Source organism: Dermochelys coriacea, chromosome 24, assembly GCF_009764565.3.
Source record: "Dermochelys coriacea isolate rDerCor1 chromosome 24, rDerCor1.pri.v4, whole genome shotgun sequence".
Lineage (NCBI taxonomy): Eukaryota > Metazoa > Chordata > Testudines > Dermochelyidae > Dermochelys > Dermochelys coriacea.
Window position 1 is genome coordinate 679,612 of NC_050091.1, and position 19,230 is coordinate 698,841.

The 19,230-nt window shown below is 65.1% G+C and overlaps 1 protein-coding gene across 2 annotated transcripts; it reads right to left on the minus strand.

Annotated features, from left to right (window-relative positions):
• Positions 1-8,978: 8,978 nt before the first annotated feature.
• Positions 8,979-18,267, minus strand: EFNA4 (ephrin A4). 2 transcript variants are annotated; one of them, XM_038382898.2, is made up of 6 exons: positions 18,088-18,266; positions 12,872-13,164; positions 11,052-11,120; positions 10,485-10,544; positions 9,848-10,213; positions 8,979-9,462 (listed from the first exon to the last, which is right to left on the minus strand). In XM_038382898.2, exons 1-5 carry the CDS (start codon positions 18,198-18,200, stop codon positions 10,113-10,115), a joined length of 636 nt encoding a protein of 211 aa, XP_038238826.1. In that variant the 5' UTR covers positions 18,201-18,266; the 3' UTR covers positions 8,979-9,462; positions 9,848-10,112. The 2 variants fall into 2 exon arrangements, with proteins under 2 accessions (XP_038238826.1, XP_038238825.1); XM_038382897.2 differs by lacking the exon at positions 9,848-10,213 and having other exon boundaries at positions 18,088-18,267.
• Positions 18,268-19,230: the final 963 nt, after the last annotated feature.

Sequence of the window (19,230 nt, forward strand, 5' to 3'; positions counted from 1 at the left end):
TCAGGCCCAGCTCAGCTTGGTCCTGCTCAGAGTGTGACTTTGGCCTTCCCACCATCAGTCACAGGCGAAAAAACCTCTCTTCAGCACCCCCCAGGGAGTGGTGCTGGGCCAGGAGCCCTGCTGCTGGAGAGGGAGATCCTCAGGCAGAGGGGTCAGCAGAACCCTGTCAGATGGGTGTCACTACTGAGTGGAATCTGGGGGTGCAGATTGGCCATCAGGGGCCCAGAGAGAGGGGAGCTACACTGGGGGGGGCTTGTCTCTGAGCCCCCTAAGCTGGGAGGCCTCTGCCCTGCCCCATACCCCCTGTGGTGACTTGCTCTGCACCCTACAACCCACTCCCTCCCCTATAGCCAGGGCAGGAGGGTGGCATCCGCTGGGCACGGTGACCGCACTAGGAACAGCTGCTGGGGGTCTAGCCCCAGGCTCGGAAGGCAGGATGGGGCAGGGGGGTAGGCAGGGGGTTGGTCTCTGTTTGCTGCTTGGTTCCGCTGCACAGTAACGGAATCCGGCATGACTAGGGCCCTACCAGATTCACAGTCCATTGTGGTCAATTTCACGGTCATAGGCTTTAAAAAATCGTAACTTTCATGATATCAACTATTTAAATCTGACATTTCATGGTGTTGAAATTGTAGCGTTCCTGACCCAAAGAGGAGCGGTGGGGGGAGGGGTTGCAAGGTTATTGTAGGGGAGTTGTGGTATTGCCAGCCTTACTTCTGCACTGCTGCTGGCGGTGCGCTGCCTTCAGAGCTGGGCGCCCGACCAACAGCCACCACTCTCCAGCCACCCGGCTCTGAAGGCCCTGCAGAAATCAGGGAGGCAATACCGCGCCCCCCCCCCTAAAATAACCTTGTGACCCCTCTGCAACTCCCTTTGAGGTCAGGACCCCCCATTTGAGAAATCTGTATAGCACAGGGCAAAAACACAACAGATCCGATTTCATGGTCTGTGACGTGTTTTTCATGGCCATGAATTTGGCAGGGCCCTAGTCATGAAAAGTGAGCGAGCCCCAGTGCCTCATGCATCCATGTGGTAAACACGGTCCAGGGCCCCATTAGCCCCACATGGGCCCTTCATGGCAAGGGTGAGATGCAGACAGCCCTTGGCTTCTGGCTGCCCACTTTCCCCCCAGCTTTGAGACCCCACATCTCCCGGGGCCCAGGTCTGGCCCTGCCTGACCCCTCTGTCCCACCCCGCAGCACAGAGTCAGGGCAGAGCAGCTCCTTCCTCAGGCAAGTCCATGAATCCTGAGCCATGGGGGAGGGGCAGCGACCCCTGCCCCAAGCACTTCCCACCCCCCCCAGCTAATCGGGGCCATGGCGTGGCAAGCTCCAGGCCAGGGGCACGTCCTTATCCCTGTCTGGCCACAGCCCAGAGCAGAGCAATAGGGCATGACCACCTGGGAATCCCTGCCCCCCTGATAGGGGGCACCCTGAGTGAACACGGCTTCCTGAGCCGCACAGCAGGGCCAGAGTCACAGGGAGAGACAGGGCCCCCCCAGCCACCCCAACCCAGGCCCAGAGTTCATCCTGCCAGATACAGCTCACCCCACCCCACAACACTGCCCCTCAGCCCCCCAATGAGCTGCTCAAGCCCACTGTACTCCACAGCATGACTCCCCTGGTGCTACCCCAACACCGCCCTACCAGACCCACCCTACACAACTCTGCCCCAAGTAACACCCCACAACACCCCGCTGCTCCACATTGTGCTGTCCAATCCCACACTGACCCACCCCAGGTCCCCCCATTCCACACTACACCCCCCCCCAGCCCCCTAACCCCACCCTGGCCCATCCCCGAAGAACGCCCAACCCCACACTGCCCCACCCTCCAGCTCCCCAACCCCTCCCACCCTGCCCCCCCCAACCCAACACCACCCGGCCCCAGCCCCACACTGCCCCACCCCCCTTTCCACATTGCACCATCCCCTGCCCCCCAAACTCCACCCCGCCCAGTCTGGACGCTGGGGTGGCTCTTTGCCCCCACCCCCGAAGCAGCTCTGTGTGGCTGGGGGGGGCTCTGCCTGCAGCAGCTCTGATAGGTTGTTCTATGCCAGGAGGTGGGGCAAGTGGGGCAGGCAGCCAATCAGAGGGCTCAAATTCACTAAGGGGGGGGGTCTAGAGCTTCTGGCATCACCAGGAGACTGGTGCCAGACCCAACCAATCCCCTCACTGTGAAGTGTCCCAGAGCCCCTCCCCCCACCCACACCCCCACCTCCTGCTCCCCTTTGCACTTGCTGGCAGAGGGGGTTCTGGGCAGTTTCCATGGGGGCTGGAGGCCAGGCGCAGCCAGAGCAAACCACCTCGGCCCCAGCACCCACTCATCCCTGCAGTGCTAGGACCTGGGGTGCACCAGCCTGGCTGCCCTGAGCCGTGGGGGGCTCCAGCCCCGCTGCTGCTGCCAGTCACCTTGGTGGACACACGGCCCTGCCCACGGGCTGCGGCTGCCATCTTGGGGAAGGGTGGGGCGACCTCACCCCACCCCTCCCTGCGTCTGGATCTTAGGGACGTGATGGGAACAAAAGCATGACTGGCCTGAGGGCACACAGAGAGGACTGGAACCCAGGTGTTCTGGCTACCAGCCCCCCACTCTGACCCACTAGACCCCCCCACCCCCAGAGCTGGGGACAGAACCCAGGAGTCCAGACACCTCCCCACCCCCACGCTGACCCACTAGACCCCCCCGCAGAGCTGGGGACAGAACCCAGGAGTCCTGACACCTCCCCACCCCCACGCTGATCCACTAGACCCCCCCCTGCAGAGCTGGGGACAGAACCCAGGAGTCCTGATTACCCCCCGCCAACCCACTAGACCCCCCATCCCAAGCCAGGGATGAAACATGGTTGCTGTGCATCCCACTGCCCCGCCGTGCCCACAGCGGGCGACGCCTGGCCCTGCAGCCTGAGAAGAGACTGGCCTGGAGCCGGCCACAAGGGAGCCTGGGGCAGAGCGAATGGGAGCGAGGGAAGGGAAAGGATGATGGCGCAGAGCCCTTTAATAGATTCAATTTCTGCCGCCGCTGGCTGCGGGGCACGGAGCCATCAATTCGATTCGGGGGCCAGGGAATTTGATTTGGAACGACCACGCCATCAATTAGCTTTTATTGATGCCATTCCTCACTGGCAGTCGATGGGATTGGAAGCCAGGCTGGCTACAGAATACCAAGTGCCCCTGGCTCAAGGACACAGTGCCCCGCTCTGCCGGGGAGTGGGGGTCACGACTCTTCTGCCTTCCCTGGGGCCCTGCACTGGGCGCAAATAGCCCCCCCCCGCTCCTCAAGTGGGATTCGATGGGAATCCCGGTACCGGGCGCCCTGTCAGCCCCCCCCGGGACACCTGGCCCCGGTCAGCAGGATGCTCTGTGTCTGCCGGGCTCCCCTGAGCCCTGCAGGCGGCTGGCCCTGCTATGCTGCTCCTCAGGCAAGGCAATAACCAGCAGCCATTTTGAGGGGAGGCTGGCAGCAAGCTGGTGGGATGCCTGAGGGGGCCACCCCCTGAGCCTTGCCCTAGGTGAGGGCCTGCCCAGAGCGTGGGGGGCTGGGCTCAGCACGGCACCCCCCTTGGTGCCAGAGGCTGCAGCCCATGTGCTGTGGGTGGCAAATGGGGCTGCTGAGGTGGGGGTGGACACTGGGGCAGGGCCCTGAGGTGCTGCCGGGGGTGCCATCAGCAGGACAAAGGGAGGGCAGTAGTGGAGGGGCAGAGAATCAGGGGAGCCCCTTCACGCCTAGAGGAGCAGCCAGCACGAGCCCTGCTATGGGGTGGGGAGTGGTCAGGGGCACCAGGGTGGGGGGCCTTGTCAATGGAGCCAGGGGCACCCCGGCGGGTGGGGGACCAGGGTGTGGGGTGCTCCAGACAGATGGTGGAGCGGGGGGGAGGGGACAAGACGAAGGCTTTTCTCAGCCGCTCGTTGAACAGTCTCTCCAAAGGCGCCGTAAAACCCGTCTGCCGTGACGGCGCCACTGCAGCAGGCCATAAAAGCGCCAGGAGCTTGGGAGCAGGGCGCCGGCGTGGGTGAGTGTGCGTGCCCGCCGGGCCCCTGTGTGCCCCTCAACCCACATGCGCCGGGCCCAGCAGCGCAGCCTGTGGAGCCCAGATGGGTTTTGCTGCGCAATTTCCCCAGTGAAGAATAAAATAGGAAGAATTTTTATTTGTCTGAGGCCTCCAGACACAGGGAGGGTGACTCCAGCCCCAGGTGATGGGGAAACTGAGGCAGAGAGGTCAAATGACTTGCCCAAGGCCACACAGGGAGTCAGCAGCAGAGAAGGGAATAGAACCCAGGAGTCCTGGCTCCCCCGCTCCCTGCTAATTGCCAGCTGACACTACCAGGGAGCCCCAGCCCTCTGCAGATCTCAAGGCAATGAGGAACCACAGGCACGGCCTGCTTGGGCCAGCCTCTCCCTCCCCCCAGAGCCAGCCCAGCAGCAGCTCCCCCCAGTGGGTTCTTTGTCCTCCCTGGGGGTGAGTCAAGTCCAGCACCACCCCCCTCCCTCTCTCCCTCCCCCACTACGATGAAGTGGGAATTTTTTTGTAATATTGCTTTGATTCCTTGGTGTTCCTCAGTTTCCCCTGCACTTTGTGTTGCTCCCAGGGTGAGGGCAGGATTAAGTTTCCATGCGGGGCAGGCTAAGAGCCATAGAGCAGGGGCAGAATAGAACCTCCAAGGAACTGGCTGAAACCGACCCAGGTCAACAAGGGGGCCAGAGTCAGCACAAGCCCCATGGCCGGACACACCCTAGGGAAGCAGAGCAGAGACCCCCAGCTGGAGAACCCAGGGGTGGAGCTTGCTCACCTGGGAACTGAGAGACACCCCCTGAAAACAGAGCTCCCAACAGTTGGTTGGGGACTAGCTCTGGGCTGCGCAGAACGGCTGGCGCTTTGATCCTCCCCTGCTCTCGGCTGACCTACGGCCTTCCAGCACTGTGGGCCCCTTGGCTAATAAACGCCACTGTTCTGACAACGCGGTTTGGGGGTCACTGCAAATACTGGGTGAGGGGCCTAGCCCTGCAGAGCGGACAGGCCTCTGCCCAGCGTCTGGCTCAGGGGGACTTGCTGGGCTGCGCCGCTGGGGCAAAGCAGCAGGAATGGAGCCCCACGCTGGGTGCCTGGCCTGCCCTGAAGGACGAGGGGGACCCCTGGGGATCTGGCACATGAGAGTTCCCCCGAGAGCCTGTGCCAAAGCCAGGGGCATAGCACTGACCCTGGGGCTCTGCGACATCAGCGCAGCCCATGGGGACGCAGCTGCCCCCGGCTTCACTGGGTTCCTCTCTCTTGGGGACATTCAGAGCAGGGCAGTGTCTCTGCATGGTGCCAGCACGGACGCAGGGCACCAGTCCACTGGGGCATGGTGCTACCCAACAGCCCAGAGCCCCAGGGGAGCTCTGCCAGCAGCATGGGGGGCAATGCCCTGATGGGGAACCCTGCTCAGGAGGTTACGGGGGGACCCCTGCTTGGGCAATGCCCCCCACTTCATGGCAGAGGCTGCAGGACCCAGAGGCGGGTGGCGCAGGCTGCCTGGAGCTGGACCAGATGGATCAAGCTGCATGTTCCACATAAGGGGCTGTGAAATTGACACGCTGTGGTTCTGGCTGCGACAGCCGCCCGGGAGCCGGCTCCACGCTGCTCCCTCAGGCACAGAACTGCAGGCCAGGCCAGCTCTGCTCCTGGAGCCAAAGGACTGAGGGGGCTGGGGGGCAGGGGAAAGACCCTGAAGGGCTGGAGAGGACATGGGGTGTGGCCAGGAGCAAGCATTGCAAACCCCTGCATCCTCCAGCACTGCCCTAGGCTCTGGGCCCCTGGCCCCACAGCCCAACCCACTGAGCTGGGGGTTAGCCCCTAGGCACAGGGGAAACTGAGTCACAGAGAGGGGCAGGGACACATCCAGAGCCTTGCAACAACTCCAGTGGCAAAGCCAGGGGCAGACCCCAGGAGTCCTGGCTCCCAACCCCCCTTCTCTACTCACCTCCGTCTCCCCAACTCTCCTGGGTAGTTAGCAGGTGTTAGCAGCTCCAGTCCAGCTCTGCCATCACAATTGGTGGAGGCTGGCCCGCTGGTGCAAGGGGGACTCCAGGCCATGTTACCCCCTACATACATGGGGTACTTGTCCCCTCCCCCCATAGACAGGTGCTGCCGATGGAGAGTGGCTGTGCTCTCCCACCCCAGGGGGGCTTTCCCCTTCTGCTGGGCTGGTGACTGGGTAGCCAGGGGCACCCTGGGGTGCTCCCCCTGTGGGAGGCATGTCAGGCCCAGGGGCCCTGCCCCCCTGGGCTCAGCGCACACAGGGCAGGAAAGGATGACTGCTGGCGGACGTGACCCTGCTGGGCACACGGGCATGGGGCTGCTGGAGCAGTCACCTGCCTGGGAAACATCGGGGGCAGGGGCTGGCCACTCAGGGGCTCCAGAGCATAAATTTCCAACCCAGGCCCACAGGGCCCAAGGGGGGTGCAGGGGGGACACCAGTGGTCCAAAACCCCGAGTTAGCCCCCACCAGTGGGGCAGGGGGAAGTCAGGTCTCTATTCCCAGCATTTCTCTTCAGGCACCAGGGCTCAGCCATGGGCCAGCCCACCCCGGCGGGGCCAGCTCAGAGCAGGTGCCCCCTGGCGGGGAAGCCCCTTGGCCAGTGCCCAGCCCTTGCTAGGCAGAGGGGCAGTGGGGGCCTGCACAGCTAGGGGTAGGGCTGTCTCCCTGCAGACACAGCTGCACAGGGCTGGCAGATTTGTGGGCACTGCCGGGGGATGGATGGGCTCATAACCAGGCCAGTCATGCTGCTTTATGGCTGGCACTAATTCTCCCCAGCACCTATCTGTGCTGCGTATTCTAATTGCCTCATTTAGGTGGGGCGGGGGCACCACCTTCGGGGAATAAATCCATGGGATGGACTTTTTACAGCTGTTTTCATTGGGAACATACAATTGCAGCTCATTCCCGGGTGCTGCTGAAGAGCAGAGGGTGGGCACAGATGTGGCACCTGGGCACTGCCGCAGGAAAGCTCGCAGCACAGGGTCCCCGGCTGGACACTGGTGCAGGGTCTGGCTGGGCAGGGGCAGGAGAGCTCTGCATTGCAGGAGTCACTCACAGTTGTTGATCTGAGCACGGATGCGACTGCCGCCTCCTTGTTGTCGCGTTGCCAGCGACACACAGCAATGACAGCCCTGGAAATTAACATCTCCCTGGCAGCGAGGTGCCAGCCCCACATGCCAGCCACCAGCTGGGCCCCATGCACCTGCTGTTCTGCAGGGGGTAGGGAAGAGCACTTACTGCCTGGGTGGGGGGCCGCCCTCTGCTCTCAGGAACTCACGGCCCAATTTATTCTTTTACCAAGAGGCTTTGGGGGCACAAGAGATGGGGGGGCTGCGTGCCAGCCTGGGGGGGAAGAGAAGGACACCCCAGCCTGGTTGAGGGCTGCAAGCCCACTTGGTCTCGGTGCCCGGGCTGAGCACAGCACAGTGAGGCCCCAATCTCCACCACATTACCCCCACGTGCCCCCCGACGCAATGCAGGCGCTCCCCCCCCCTCGGGCGGTCTTCCGGCTGTGTCTGCTGTTAACATCTCCCGGCGCTGCGCAGCTCGCTTGGCAATAAGCGCAACATTCCATCGATCGCTGGTATGCAGGCGACAGCCTGAGCTCCTGCCGGGGGGCAGCGAGCAGCCGCTGGCTCCTGGAGTTACCCTGCCTGCAGCAACAAGCCCTGGGCCTAGGGACAGGGCACCCCACCTGCCGGGCTCCCCGCAGAGAGAGGAGGGGGGCCCCAGAGAGCAACTCCCTGGGGCAAAGAATTGGTACCAGGCAGGAGAGCGGTGACTGAGTGGGGCACCCCCTGCCCATTCCCACCCCAGCCCAGCTGCTGAGCAAAACCAGTTAACCCCTGACTGCTGGATTAGTCTCCCCTATCAGCCCAGACAGCAGCCCCTGCCCTAAGGAGCCATCTCCCAGTGCCCCAGGTACCCCCACAAGACCATCCCCGGGAGAACTGGGGGCGTGTGCCCGGCGGTGCCTGCACTGGCTCTGCCACGCTGACCGGTTATCGATTCCCTGCTCCCCCGCCCCCATCTCCGCGGAAACCCAGCCTGGCCATGCTGCAGGCTGCTCCTGCCGTCAGTCAGGGCAGGCGGGCCCCGGCCTCCACACACAGCTCCCACTAGCCCCCACCTGGCCCGCAGAGCAGCGCCCCCTGCTGGAGGGCCCCACTGCGTGACGGGTTGCCCCCTGCTGGGGAGGTGTAGCCGCCAGCGGGGCCCCGGCTCCCCAAAGGCGGATGAGCTGTAATAACAGATTAGCCCCTGGCTCAATCCCACTCACAGCAATTAAACCCCCGGCAGGAAAGGGGACGATGAGCCAACCCACCATGCGCCCCTCACCTGCTAGCGCCCCCTCCATCTGACCACACGCCCCCCCAACCCCCACACGCGGGCCTGCTACAGGCTCCCTAAGACCCGGAGAGCAAGGGGGGTAGGGGGAGCACAACACACCCTCCCTTTCCCAGGGGTCCTCCCAGTGAGGCTGGGCCCCCCAGCCCAGCTGCTGCGCTGAGGCAACAGGCAGAGGGGGAGCCCCCTGCATGGCCCCTCATGGCCAGGAGAAACTCTGCGTCAGCTGGGATTGTGGGAGCTTCGCCAAGGCTGGGGCAGGCCCCCCACGATCCCACACGGGGCTCCCCCGCCTCTCACTCCAGACCTACAGGCCTCTCCCAGGGACCTGCTGTCTAGCCAGCTGAGCCAGAGATTGGGGCAGTGTCACCCAGAGCCAGCCCCATGGAGCAGGGCCTGGGGGGAGAGCAGGGCCCAGGGTGGGGCACACCTGGGCACGGTATGGACCAGCAGCAAGCCCAGGGCTCAGCAGCTCCTCTGAGAGCCGCCCCTAGGGAGAGGGGAGCAATGCATGGCACGTGGCCAGGGCAACACCCGACTGCAGCCTCAGGGGCTGGCGGGCAGCGTGTGCGTCTGCTCTTGCCCGGTCCCGGAGGGGCCAGCGGAGGAACCGGCGTCTTGCAAATGCTTTATTGGTTGGCTCAGTCGCTAAACACAGATACAAAAATAGAAACTGTACACGGCCCAGGGGGCGTCTTCACGGAAGACAGATCAGTCTCGCCAGAGCGAGGGGCTTTACCGGGCTGGCGCCCAGCACCAGGGCCCAAGATGGGCCGGGGCTCCGGGGAGACAGTCCAGTCTTGCCAGTGGAGGGGGGTGGGGGGGGGTCAATCCCGGGTGCTGTCCAGGGCCAAACTCTGCAGGGCCAGAACCAACAGGATCCTCCAACTCCCCATGGGGCCTTTGGGAATGTGCCAGGTGGGGAGGGGATCCTCCCCGTCAGGGTCCCTCCTGCTTGAGTCTCTGGGAATCGTCCATAAGCAAAGGCCCATTTCACAGGTGCAAGGAGCCCTGACCACCAGGAGGTGCCAATGAGGCCAGGATGGAGGCGGGCATCTGACCAGCAGCAGCGGGTGCATCGGCGAGGGAGAAGGGCCCTGGGGAGGGAGAGAGCCCGTCAGGGGAGCACGCCAGGCTGGGAAGTCAGCATCAGGCCTGCCCCCTTGCAGGCTAGAGCAGGAGGGGTGAGCACGGTGCCCAGGGACCTGAGAGCTGAGCTAGGAACCGGAGCCCAGAAATCAGCACCAAGGGGGAACCTGCCTGGGATCCGCCCCCCATGACAAATCACGTCTCCCAAAGATGGAGCAGATGGGGGGCACTTCTATCCAGAGCTCCCTTCACCCCCACAGCCTACCAGCACCAGGCCCCCCCCCCAACCTCCCACTGTGAGGCCCCCAGCTACTCCTTGTGCCCCAGGTCCCAGCCACCCTGGCCTTGCTAACATCCCTGGTACCTGCCCTCCACCAGGGCACTCCCTCTTACCACCCAGCCAGCCTCTCCTCCAGCCGAATGCCAGCACGGGGCATCTCTGGGACCAGCACATCCTGGGCTCCAGCACCTCAGCCTGGGCACTGTGGGGACTGGCAGGAGCAGCGGAGCCGGGGGGCCGAGCTGGGGCGAAGGCGCCCGCCCCACAATGCACGCGGTGGGGTCGGCCGCTTGGAGGGTTTCGTGGGGACAAAGTCCAAAAATCCCCAACTCTGCAGCAAGGAGACACCCCCCCCACCCCCGAGGAGTGCAGGGCGGGTCAGAGCCACAGGAGGGGGAGGGGGATGAGGGCAAGGCTGAGGCAGGGGCCGTGGGGCTGGAGCGTGGCCAGCGCGGTGCTGTGACCCGGCGGCTCGGTGTCTGCAGAGAGAACAAGAGCAAAAGGCCCCAGGAGCTGGGGGGAGCTGGTCATGGTGAGCTCCCCCACTCCCCCCTCCTGCCCATGCCCCCCCGCCCAAGGCGTGTAATATCCCCCCACTATATACTCACCCCCTGAACCCCCTCCTGTCTATTCTCCCCCTGCCCAAGGCATGTAGCACCCCCCGCTACATACTCACCCCCTGAACCCTCCTCCTGCCTATGCCCCCCACCTCCCTGAGTCAGGTAGCACCCCCGCCCCGCACATACTCACCCTCTGACCCCCCTCTCCCACGGGGCTGAGATTTGGGAACTTCTGTCACAGGCTTTGTTGCTGGAAACAAATCAAAACCAGAATCCGTCAGTGACTCTGTCTCCAACAGGAAGCTCTCCCCCCCCCCCCGGGGATCCCCGGCACTGCCCTTCAGCTGCCCCCCCAGATCCTTGGAACTGGCCCTGGCCAGCCTCCCTGTACCAATGTGCTGCTGCCCCCCCTCACAAGGTGTAGGGGTGTCCATGGCATTTCCTTCCAAAATCGGGGTCCCCTCCCCCCAGGGCCAGCAGCAGAGCCCCCAGCGTCAGGCTGGAAAGGGTTAATGCCCAGGATGAAACCAGCCAGACACCTCGAGTCTCCTAGACAGAGCCGCCCTCCCCCCGCTGCAAGGGATTCTGGGAAGAGTCTAGATTGAGAGCCAGAGGGCAGGGCTGTCTCCCCTTCCCCTCCCCAGGGCTCATGCCCACCCCACGTCTGGGTCCCATTAGCAGGCTCTTGCCACATGGACGGGGGGGCCCGCTCGGCCCCCCCCCAACTCCCCCCCAGCGCCCGGCCAGACGGACTCACTCGTTGCCTTGCAGCAGACGGCCACTCGTAGCCTCAGGCACCGCCCGGCGCTCTCTGGGCTGGGGATAGCTGGGGGCAGAGACAGGGACGTCAGGGCACTGCCCACATGGGCACAGCTGGGAGTCAGGACTGCCCCGAACCCAGGCATCCAGGAGGCAAGGCCAGGGCCCTCCCCCGCCCCCTCCAGTCCCCCCTCTGCAGGAGCCCCCAGCACGCTCGGCCCCCTCCCCCCAAGGAGCCACTGAGGGGGATTTACAAGCAGCTCCCAAGCGCCTGGCAGGCGGCTCCGAGGCGGGGGTCTTAGCGCAGCAGGAAGCACCTGGGCCCAGCAGAAGGGAGTCGTCCCCCCGTCCCCCGCACAGCTGGGAAACCCATCAGTCCAGCCCCTCCTTCGGGGCGGGGGGAAAGCAGCGTCAGCCGGGGTCACTGTCAGGCCCGCCTGTTAGGGGGACGCCAAAGCATCCAGCTACTCCCACCTTCCCATCCACCCACAGGGCAGTGCCCGCCACTCCCCCCCAGGCACCGGGGATCTCAGCGCACCCCAGGGCCAGCGCTGTGGGGGAGAGCAGTGAGGCTACAACCCCAGGGGAGCCCTGCTCCCGACAGCTCAGCCACCTCGGACCCCCAGTCCACTCCTCAGTCACACCCCGAGCAGGCCAACGCTCCCCCCAGGCCGGGCACCCAGGACAGAGGTGTCACGGAGTCCCCGGGTGGGCGATGCTCTCGAACTGCTCCCTACGAAGCCAGGCAGGACTCTGGGGGAGTCTCCTCTCTGGGAGCAGCCTGTCTTCAGGACACACAGCTCACCCGGCTTCCCCCTTTCTGGGTCTGACCTCGGAGCATCCAGCATCCTCTGCCCCTCCCTGTACTCCCCACAGCGAGTCCACCCAGGCGGGGTCCTGGGGGGGCCAGAGGGTGCTGCCCCCCAACTCCACAGTCAGACGGGACTCTCAGCCAGCCAGTAACACAGAAGGGTTATTAGACGACAGGAACATGATCTAACACAGAGCTTGTAGGTGCAGAAAACAGGACCCCTCAGCTGGGTCCATTTTGGGGGGCAGTGAGACAGACAACCCCGTCTGCACTTCACTCCATGTCCCCAGCCAGCCCCAAACTGAAACTCTCTCCAGCCCCCCTCCTCTGGGCTTTGTCCCTTTCCCGGGCCAGGAGGGCACCTGATTCCTTTGTTCTCCAACCCTTTAGCTCTCACCTTGCCAGGAAAAAGGGTGTTGGCCATTCTCTGTGTCCAGACCCCTGCACATACCTGCCCTCTAGGGCTCTGCCACAATCATACACCCTTATCCCACCACCTAGATACTTAAGAACTGCATAGGGGAAACTGAGGCACCCCCACACTATTCAGAGGAAACATTAAGAACAGTCCCGCTTCATCACGGGAGGCACAGCAGCAGATCGTTTGGATGGCCTGGGGCGTGGGGGGGAAGAGACCCCAGGGAACCGCTCCCCACCCCTCTCAGAACCCAGCCCCTGGCAGCCCGGGTCAGCAAGCTCTTGGGGGCAGCTGGCACTGGCTGGCTGGAGCAGGGTACCCAGCCAGGGCCCAACTCAGGCAGTGGCCAACAAAACCGTCCCCCATCCTGCTGGGAAGGAGCCAAGACCTGGGCAAGGGGTGCCCCCTCCTGGCCACCTGGCACACAGCAGCAGGCTGGGGGAAATGAAGACAGAACCCCCTCCCAGGGCACTGCCTCCCAGCCCGCATGGACACCCACAGCCCAGTCTGGAGCCAACCCCGCTTGGCAGGGCGCGGGGGGGCCCCTGGGGGGCACAAGCTGGCACGGGGAGCCCCAGGGAACACTCACAGATGTAGTAGTAGGTCTCCCCTGGCTGGAACTCGAAGCCCAGCGAGAAGGGCGTGAAGCGCTGGATCTTCTCAGAGAAGCGGACTGGCCCGAAGGGTGCGTCGGGCCGGTTGCACTCCCAGCGCTTAAAGGCACCAGGTGTCTCGTAGCAGCCCTGGTAGCCCTCGGTGTCCACCATGTGCAGGCTGAAGGTCTCAGCCCGGCCCGTGGGCACTGGGTGCTCGTAGTGCGGGCAGTAGATGTCCAGGTAGTCATTGATGGAGACCTGGACAGCATAGTCTTCATGCAGGAACCTGGGAGTGAGAAGGGGCCAGTGAATGGGCACAGAGCCATGGTGCCAGGAGGGCTAAGGGGGGCCAGCAAGGGGGCAGGGAGCTGGTGGGGGAGGAGCCATGGTGCCAGGAGGGGCAGGGAAGATCAGAGACAGCAGCACCCCCTCCGCACCCATCAAACCCTTGCCGGAGCGGCTGTGGGGGAAAATACCCAGAGTTCAGCCACACTCACCATCTTCCCACTGTACCCCACAGCTGGAGGAGGAGGTCTGGTCCCAGAGGCTGACAAGAGCCCGCGCTGCCTGGGTGGAGGGGTGCAGTTCCTGCAGCCAGACACTTAGCAGCAGCTGGGGCAGAGTGGGACATGACACCCAATGTTCTCAGCCGGGCCCCACATCCTGAGAGCTGCACCCCCCACCCCTGGCTTCTTCTGGAGTCCGTGCGTGTCCCCAGGGTGGCACAAGCTAATGCCAGGGAAGGAACCGGGAAACTCAGGGGTGACTTGCGTTGGGTTTACAGATTTCTTTGTGCCCATTTCCCGTGCTGGCAACCCTGGCACTGCCTCCAGGGGGAGGGCACTGGGATAGGGAGACGAGATTCCTGCTCACCCCTCCTGGGCACTTCAGCCAGAGGGATGGACCCAGTGGGTGCCAGCTCCCAGGGAGCGCAGGCCAGACATGCAGAGCCAATGGGGTCAAGGGCCTGACAACTGTGCTTGCAGCCTAAACTGGCCCACGGCTCACCCCACTGCATCTGCCATCTTTGGGGGCTGTGCAAGGGGGGCAGGCTCAGTCCCTCTCCCCCGGTGGTCAGGCCAGGCCCAGTCCCTAACACCTGGAGGGTAGGGGGCTCCCCAGCCAGATGTGTCAGCCACTGGCTCCCACGCAGCGCTCGGCTCCAGTTGTTGAAACAGCTACTGGGCAGCCGGCCTCGCAAAACAAAAAGGCATCAGCTCCGATTAGGCTCAGCCTGCTGGAACTGAATGTGCTCGGCGGGGCGGCTGGGGAGCCGGGGCCGCGGCTCAGAGCCACGCTGGGCCGCGAGCTGAGAGTGCATAAAGCCCCTGCCCCAGGCACAGGCCTCAGTGCCCTGCTGCACTGATCGGCTGTGACAGACCAGTGGGGGGAAGGGACGCTGCTCACACACCGAGCTGCTGGGGCCAGCACGGGCCCCTGGGCAAAGTCTGGTGTGCACAGTGCACGGCCAGGTCCAGGGGAGCTCACACGCCCATGGACACGCACACAGTGCACGGCCCGGCCCAGGGGAGCTCACACACGTGTGTACACACGCACACACACACAGTGCACAGCCAGGCGCAGGGGAGCTCACACGCTTGTGGACACGCACATATAGTGCACGGCACGGCCCAGGGGAGCTCACACACCCGTGGACACACACACAGTGCATGGCCAGGCCCAGGGGAGCTCTCATGCCCATGCACACACACACAATGCACAGCCAGGCCCAGGGGAGCTCACACGCCCATGCACACACACACAATGCACAGCCAGGCCCAGGGGAGCTCACACGCCCGTGGACACGCACACAGTGCACGGCCAGGCCCAGAGGCAGCTCCAATAGGATCCAGATTCCCAGTGGCTGCCATGCAGGATTGAGGCTGGACCGGGCAGTGCTGGCAATGGGAGGGAGCAAGGTCTATCAGTTATGGCACAGGAATGGGACCAGAAGGTGCAGGGGTCTGGGCTGTGCCCACTTTGTCAATCCACCCGGAGCATGAGACAGACCCACCAAGGGTAGATGAATTCAGTCCAGCTGAATCCCTTAATCTGCCAGGCTGAGAGGGCAGCTTGGCAGGTGTGCCCAGGAGGCAAGGAGCGCCAGGCTGTGCCCTGCCCTGGCAGGCAGTGGGCTGGGACAGCAGTGCCCGTTTAACGAGGGCTGGGCAGGTAAGCGCTCACACTGCCCTGCCCCACCCACCAGCCCCGGCTGCCAAACGCAGACACCTGACCCATCCACCTCCCCTGGGCAGGGCAGGGCTGGCGGCCTCTGTGTTCACTGGGCAACAGCCCAGGATGTAAGCAGGGCTGCAGGCCAAGCCCCGCTGCCCCCCTCCCCTCTGCCCCAGGCCCTCTCCTGGGCTAGGCAGTTGGGAACCTGCCTGGCATAGCCAAGGACGACAGCAGGGCTCAGCTGCCAAGGGCATCCTGCTACATCACTCCCTGGGCATGGGCACACACAGGGCTGGGGACGGGCTGCCTAGGGGGTGCAGTGAAAACTACGACTAGTTCTGACCTGGCCTCCCAGCCGCAGACTGAGTTCCAGGTGCCTCCTGGCCCACGGGCAACCTCTACGCCCCATGGGAGCAGCTCCAATGGGAATGGCCAGCACTAGGGACGCACACCCTGCAGAGCCTCTCCCCCAGCCCACAGTCCAGCCTCTCTGCTGCAGGACACCAGGGAGCTTGGCCCCTCCAGCGGGGCCGTCCGATCCCCGGGCAGCGCCCGGTGAGCGCAGCCCAGCTAGTCCCTGCACCAGCCTTGGCAAAGGCTGACACTGGATTCCAATGGATCAGCCGGCACCGCTATTAGTCACGCTGCCAGGCGGCCAGCCGGCCCCGCCTCCACCCTGCTCTGCCAGCTCCCACCAGCGAACCTGGCTCCAAGCAGTGGGACAAAGATGCAAAGGGGGGCAGGCCACGGAGCGTCCCCCGTGCAGCCATTCACCCCTGGCTGGCCCAGACGCCAGCAGCGCAGGGGAGGGAGCGCTCCCATCTCACCTGGACACCCCCTCTTCTCTTAGTGCCCCTCTCCGCTCATTCCCCAGTGACCCAGATGGCACCTCCGCTCCCCCAGGGCACCCCCGTGTGCCAGGAGTAAGAGGGGAATTTGGACCCCTTCACAGCCTCCCCAGGGGCTACCCTGGAGGCCCAAAGCTCCCCACAGGCCTGGCCCTGGGCACCCCCTTGCCACACCCCTGCCCCTGATGCTGGACTCCTCTGCCACCACTTCCTCTTTGTACCTGAGCCCTGCCCAGGTTACGGCTCCCGGGCCTGCCCCCTTTCCCCCAACTTCCTGGGGAAGCCCCTTCCTCTCACCAGGGACCAGGCTCCCTTGTGACAGGCTGGCACAGTAACCACTGGGTGTCAGGACCTGCCGAGCCGGAGCCCAAGCCCTCCCACCCAGAGCATCAGCAACCTCAGTCCCTGAGGGGGCCAAGCCCACAGGGCCTGGGGGTAGAGTGGGTCTCAGCACAGGCAAGGGGCCCGTATGTGCTCTGTGCCCCAAAGCCGAGGGATAAGGGGCTAACAGCTCCCCTGGCCCTCCACGGGACAGGGAAATCAGGCACTTGGACTTGGGGGGCAGGACTCTCGGTGTTATCACCCCAGAGGAGCCCCCAGCCTGGAGAGAACAACTCAGACACCTACACTCCCCACGACCCCGAACCGCTGCGGCTCCACGCGCATCCCATGGCAGAAGTCAGGTGCTCAGGGTGGGGTTTGCCCCAAATTGCCCCCAATGCTGCAGCATTGGGAGCCAGCTCTCCCCCCACTCTCATGCCTCCCAGCAGGCCAGAGCCCTGGGAGCGGGATGGCAGGGGCTGGGTCAAGCAGGGGAGACGGGCTCACCCCAAGTGCAGCTGTGCAAGACCCTCCAGGGCAGCCTGGCGCAGCCTGTGCCCAGCACCACAGGGATGAGCCAGGACCCTCCTGCCTGGAGCAGCAGGGAAAGGTCAGGGCTCCACATGCACTAGACAGCCAGTTCCCTCAGCCCCCCTGCCTCCCGCCATGGGGCAGAGTCTTCCCTCAGGCCCCTGCCTCCCGCCATGGGGCAGAGTCTAGTCTAGTCAAGTCTCAAACACAATTAAGAGTCATAGAGGGAGGGCCCTGAAGCACCCCCATCGCCATCCCCCCTTGTGTCCCAGGGCATGGCCTGTTCTGCCCCATGCTGAGGGAGCCCGGAATCCAACGGACAGAGGAGTCTTCAGGCAGGGCCCAAACACTAAAGTCTTCGCTCCTAGAGTGATGGAGGGGGCTGGCACCCTCATGCTGCCCGCAGAGATGGGGCAGGAGCCAGTGCCACACTCCAGGGGACAGAAACAGCAAAGACAAGCCCCAACGCTCCAGCCCCAGAACCCACCTGCCTGCTCAGCCCTGGGGCTCGGTGCCACAGGCTCATACTCCGGCAGACAGGAAAGTTCCCAATTCAAGGCTACAGCTCAGGCAGATGGGGGGCGGGCCCTGAGCAGGTGAGTGGGGGGCTGGGCCCTGGGGACATCCCCTGGACACAGCCAGGAGCCGCGCTGGGCCCTGCCATGCCCACGTGGGGTGCAGGCTGTGAAGCACCGGGCCACCCCCGCCCAGGGCCAGCTGCGATCTCTGGGGAAGGCTTCCGGGGCCAGCACTTTCCACCTGCCTCAGGCAGCCCCAGGTCCGCAGCCCCCTGCCCCGGCCAGCGCGGCTGGGCCGTTCCCAAGCCCCAGACTCGCCCCAGCTCGCCCCTGGCCGGGTGGCGCCGCTTCGGAACGCTGGCCTGGCACAGGGAAGCTGGCAGGACCTGCCCAGCGCAACGCCCGCTCCCTGCGCAAGCTGGTTAGGGCCGGGGCTGGCTGGGGGCTCGGTCCAGCCCTCGCCCTGCTCCCAGGGCCCCCCGCGGGCATGTTCCTGGCCGATCGCTGCTGGGGCCGGGAAGCCCGGGGCTGCGAGCCCAGGGCGAGCTGCAGGCGCAGCCGGGTCCCCCAACAGCGCGCAAGGCTGCGGGGCCGGCAGGCCGGGCTGGGGCCGGGCAGGGGGCGCAGCCCGCAGCGCAGACAAAGGAGCCGCCGGGCGCGCAGCGCGGAGCCGGGGCCGGCCGCGGACCCCCAGCCACGGAGCCGCCCGCAGCGCGCAGAGCCGGGCAGGCGCCCCGAGCATCCCCGCTACCTGGCCGGCCCCCGGGCGCGGCGGCAGCTCCGGGCCGGGCCGAGCCGGGCCGGGCCGGGCCGTACCTGGGGTTGCTCGAGTTCCAGTAGACGCTGTGCCGGAGGCCGCGCACCGGCCGGAGCCGCCCCCACAGCAGCGGGCCCCAGAGCAGGAGCCGCAACAGCAGCGCCGGGCACATCGCGTCGGGCGGCGGGCGCGGGGCTGCCGGGCGGGGGGACTGACCTACGGCGGGTGGAGAGGGACCGGGCGGGGGGCAGGGCAGGCCCCGCCCCCAGCTCCAACTTCGGGCCAATCAGCGGCCGGAGCGCAGCCACCCCGAACAAAGTTCCCCAAGTCCCAGCTTAACCCTTTAGGGGCCGAGCGCCCGGGCCCCCGGTTAACAGCTCGCGCGGAGCCGGGCACGGGGCGGGGTTCGGGGCCTACCGGGGGGAGGCGCGGCGCTTTCGGAACCCCCCCCACGGCGAATCGCTCTAGGCCGGGGCGTTCATACCGCGAGCTGAAGCGAGCCTGCTCCACGAGGGGCCCGTGGGCCCCACAGCGCTGCATGGGGGGTTGGCCCGAGCAAAGGGGTTTCCATAGAAACGGGAAACCCCCAAATATTTGGGTCCAAGCTTTCCCGGCCGCCGGTTCTCTTCCCCTTTCCCGGCGGAAAACGGCCCCTTCCCCCACCCCAGCTCCGGGGGCGCTGGGCAGCTTCACCCTCCTGCTCCCCCATTGTGTCCCCCCACATCCTGCCCCTCAAGATTGCTCCCTTCAGCCTAGGCCCAGCAGCAGCCCCCTGACTGCCCCCCGGCCTTGCCCTGCTCTAACCATTAGCCCCCACTGTCATCCCAGAGTGGGGCTTTCCCCTACAGGGTGAGGGGCACTCTTGTGAGCCCCTGCCCTGCCCCGCCCCCCACTGGCTTCATTGCATCAAACCCCTAGACTGTGGGGCTCAGACTTTTTTTGCTGAAAATATTTCAGGCTCTGACGACCTCCCCCCTTCCCAGGCCCCCTCACTTCTGCTCTGCTGCTGGGGGTGGCGCTGCCTTCGGAAAAGCTGGGTGTTTGGCCAGCCACTGCCACGCTCACAACCCCCCCACACCAGTCTTGTGACGCCCTTTGGGGTCAGCCTCCCCAGTTTGAGAAATGCTGCGTGAAGGATAAGGCCAGGTAGGAGCCCTGGGTTCACCCAGGCCAGGGCCCATCCCCGCCTTCACTCCTGTTTG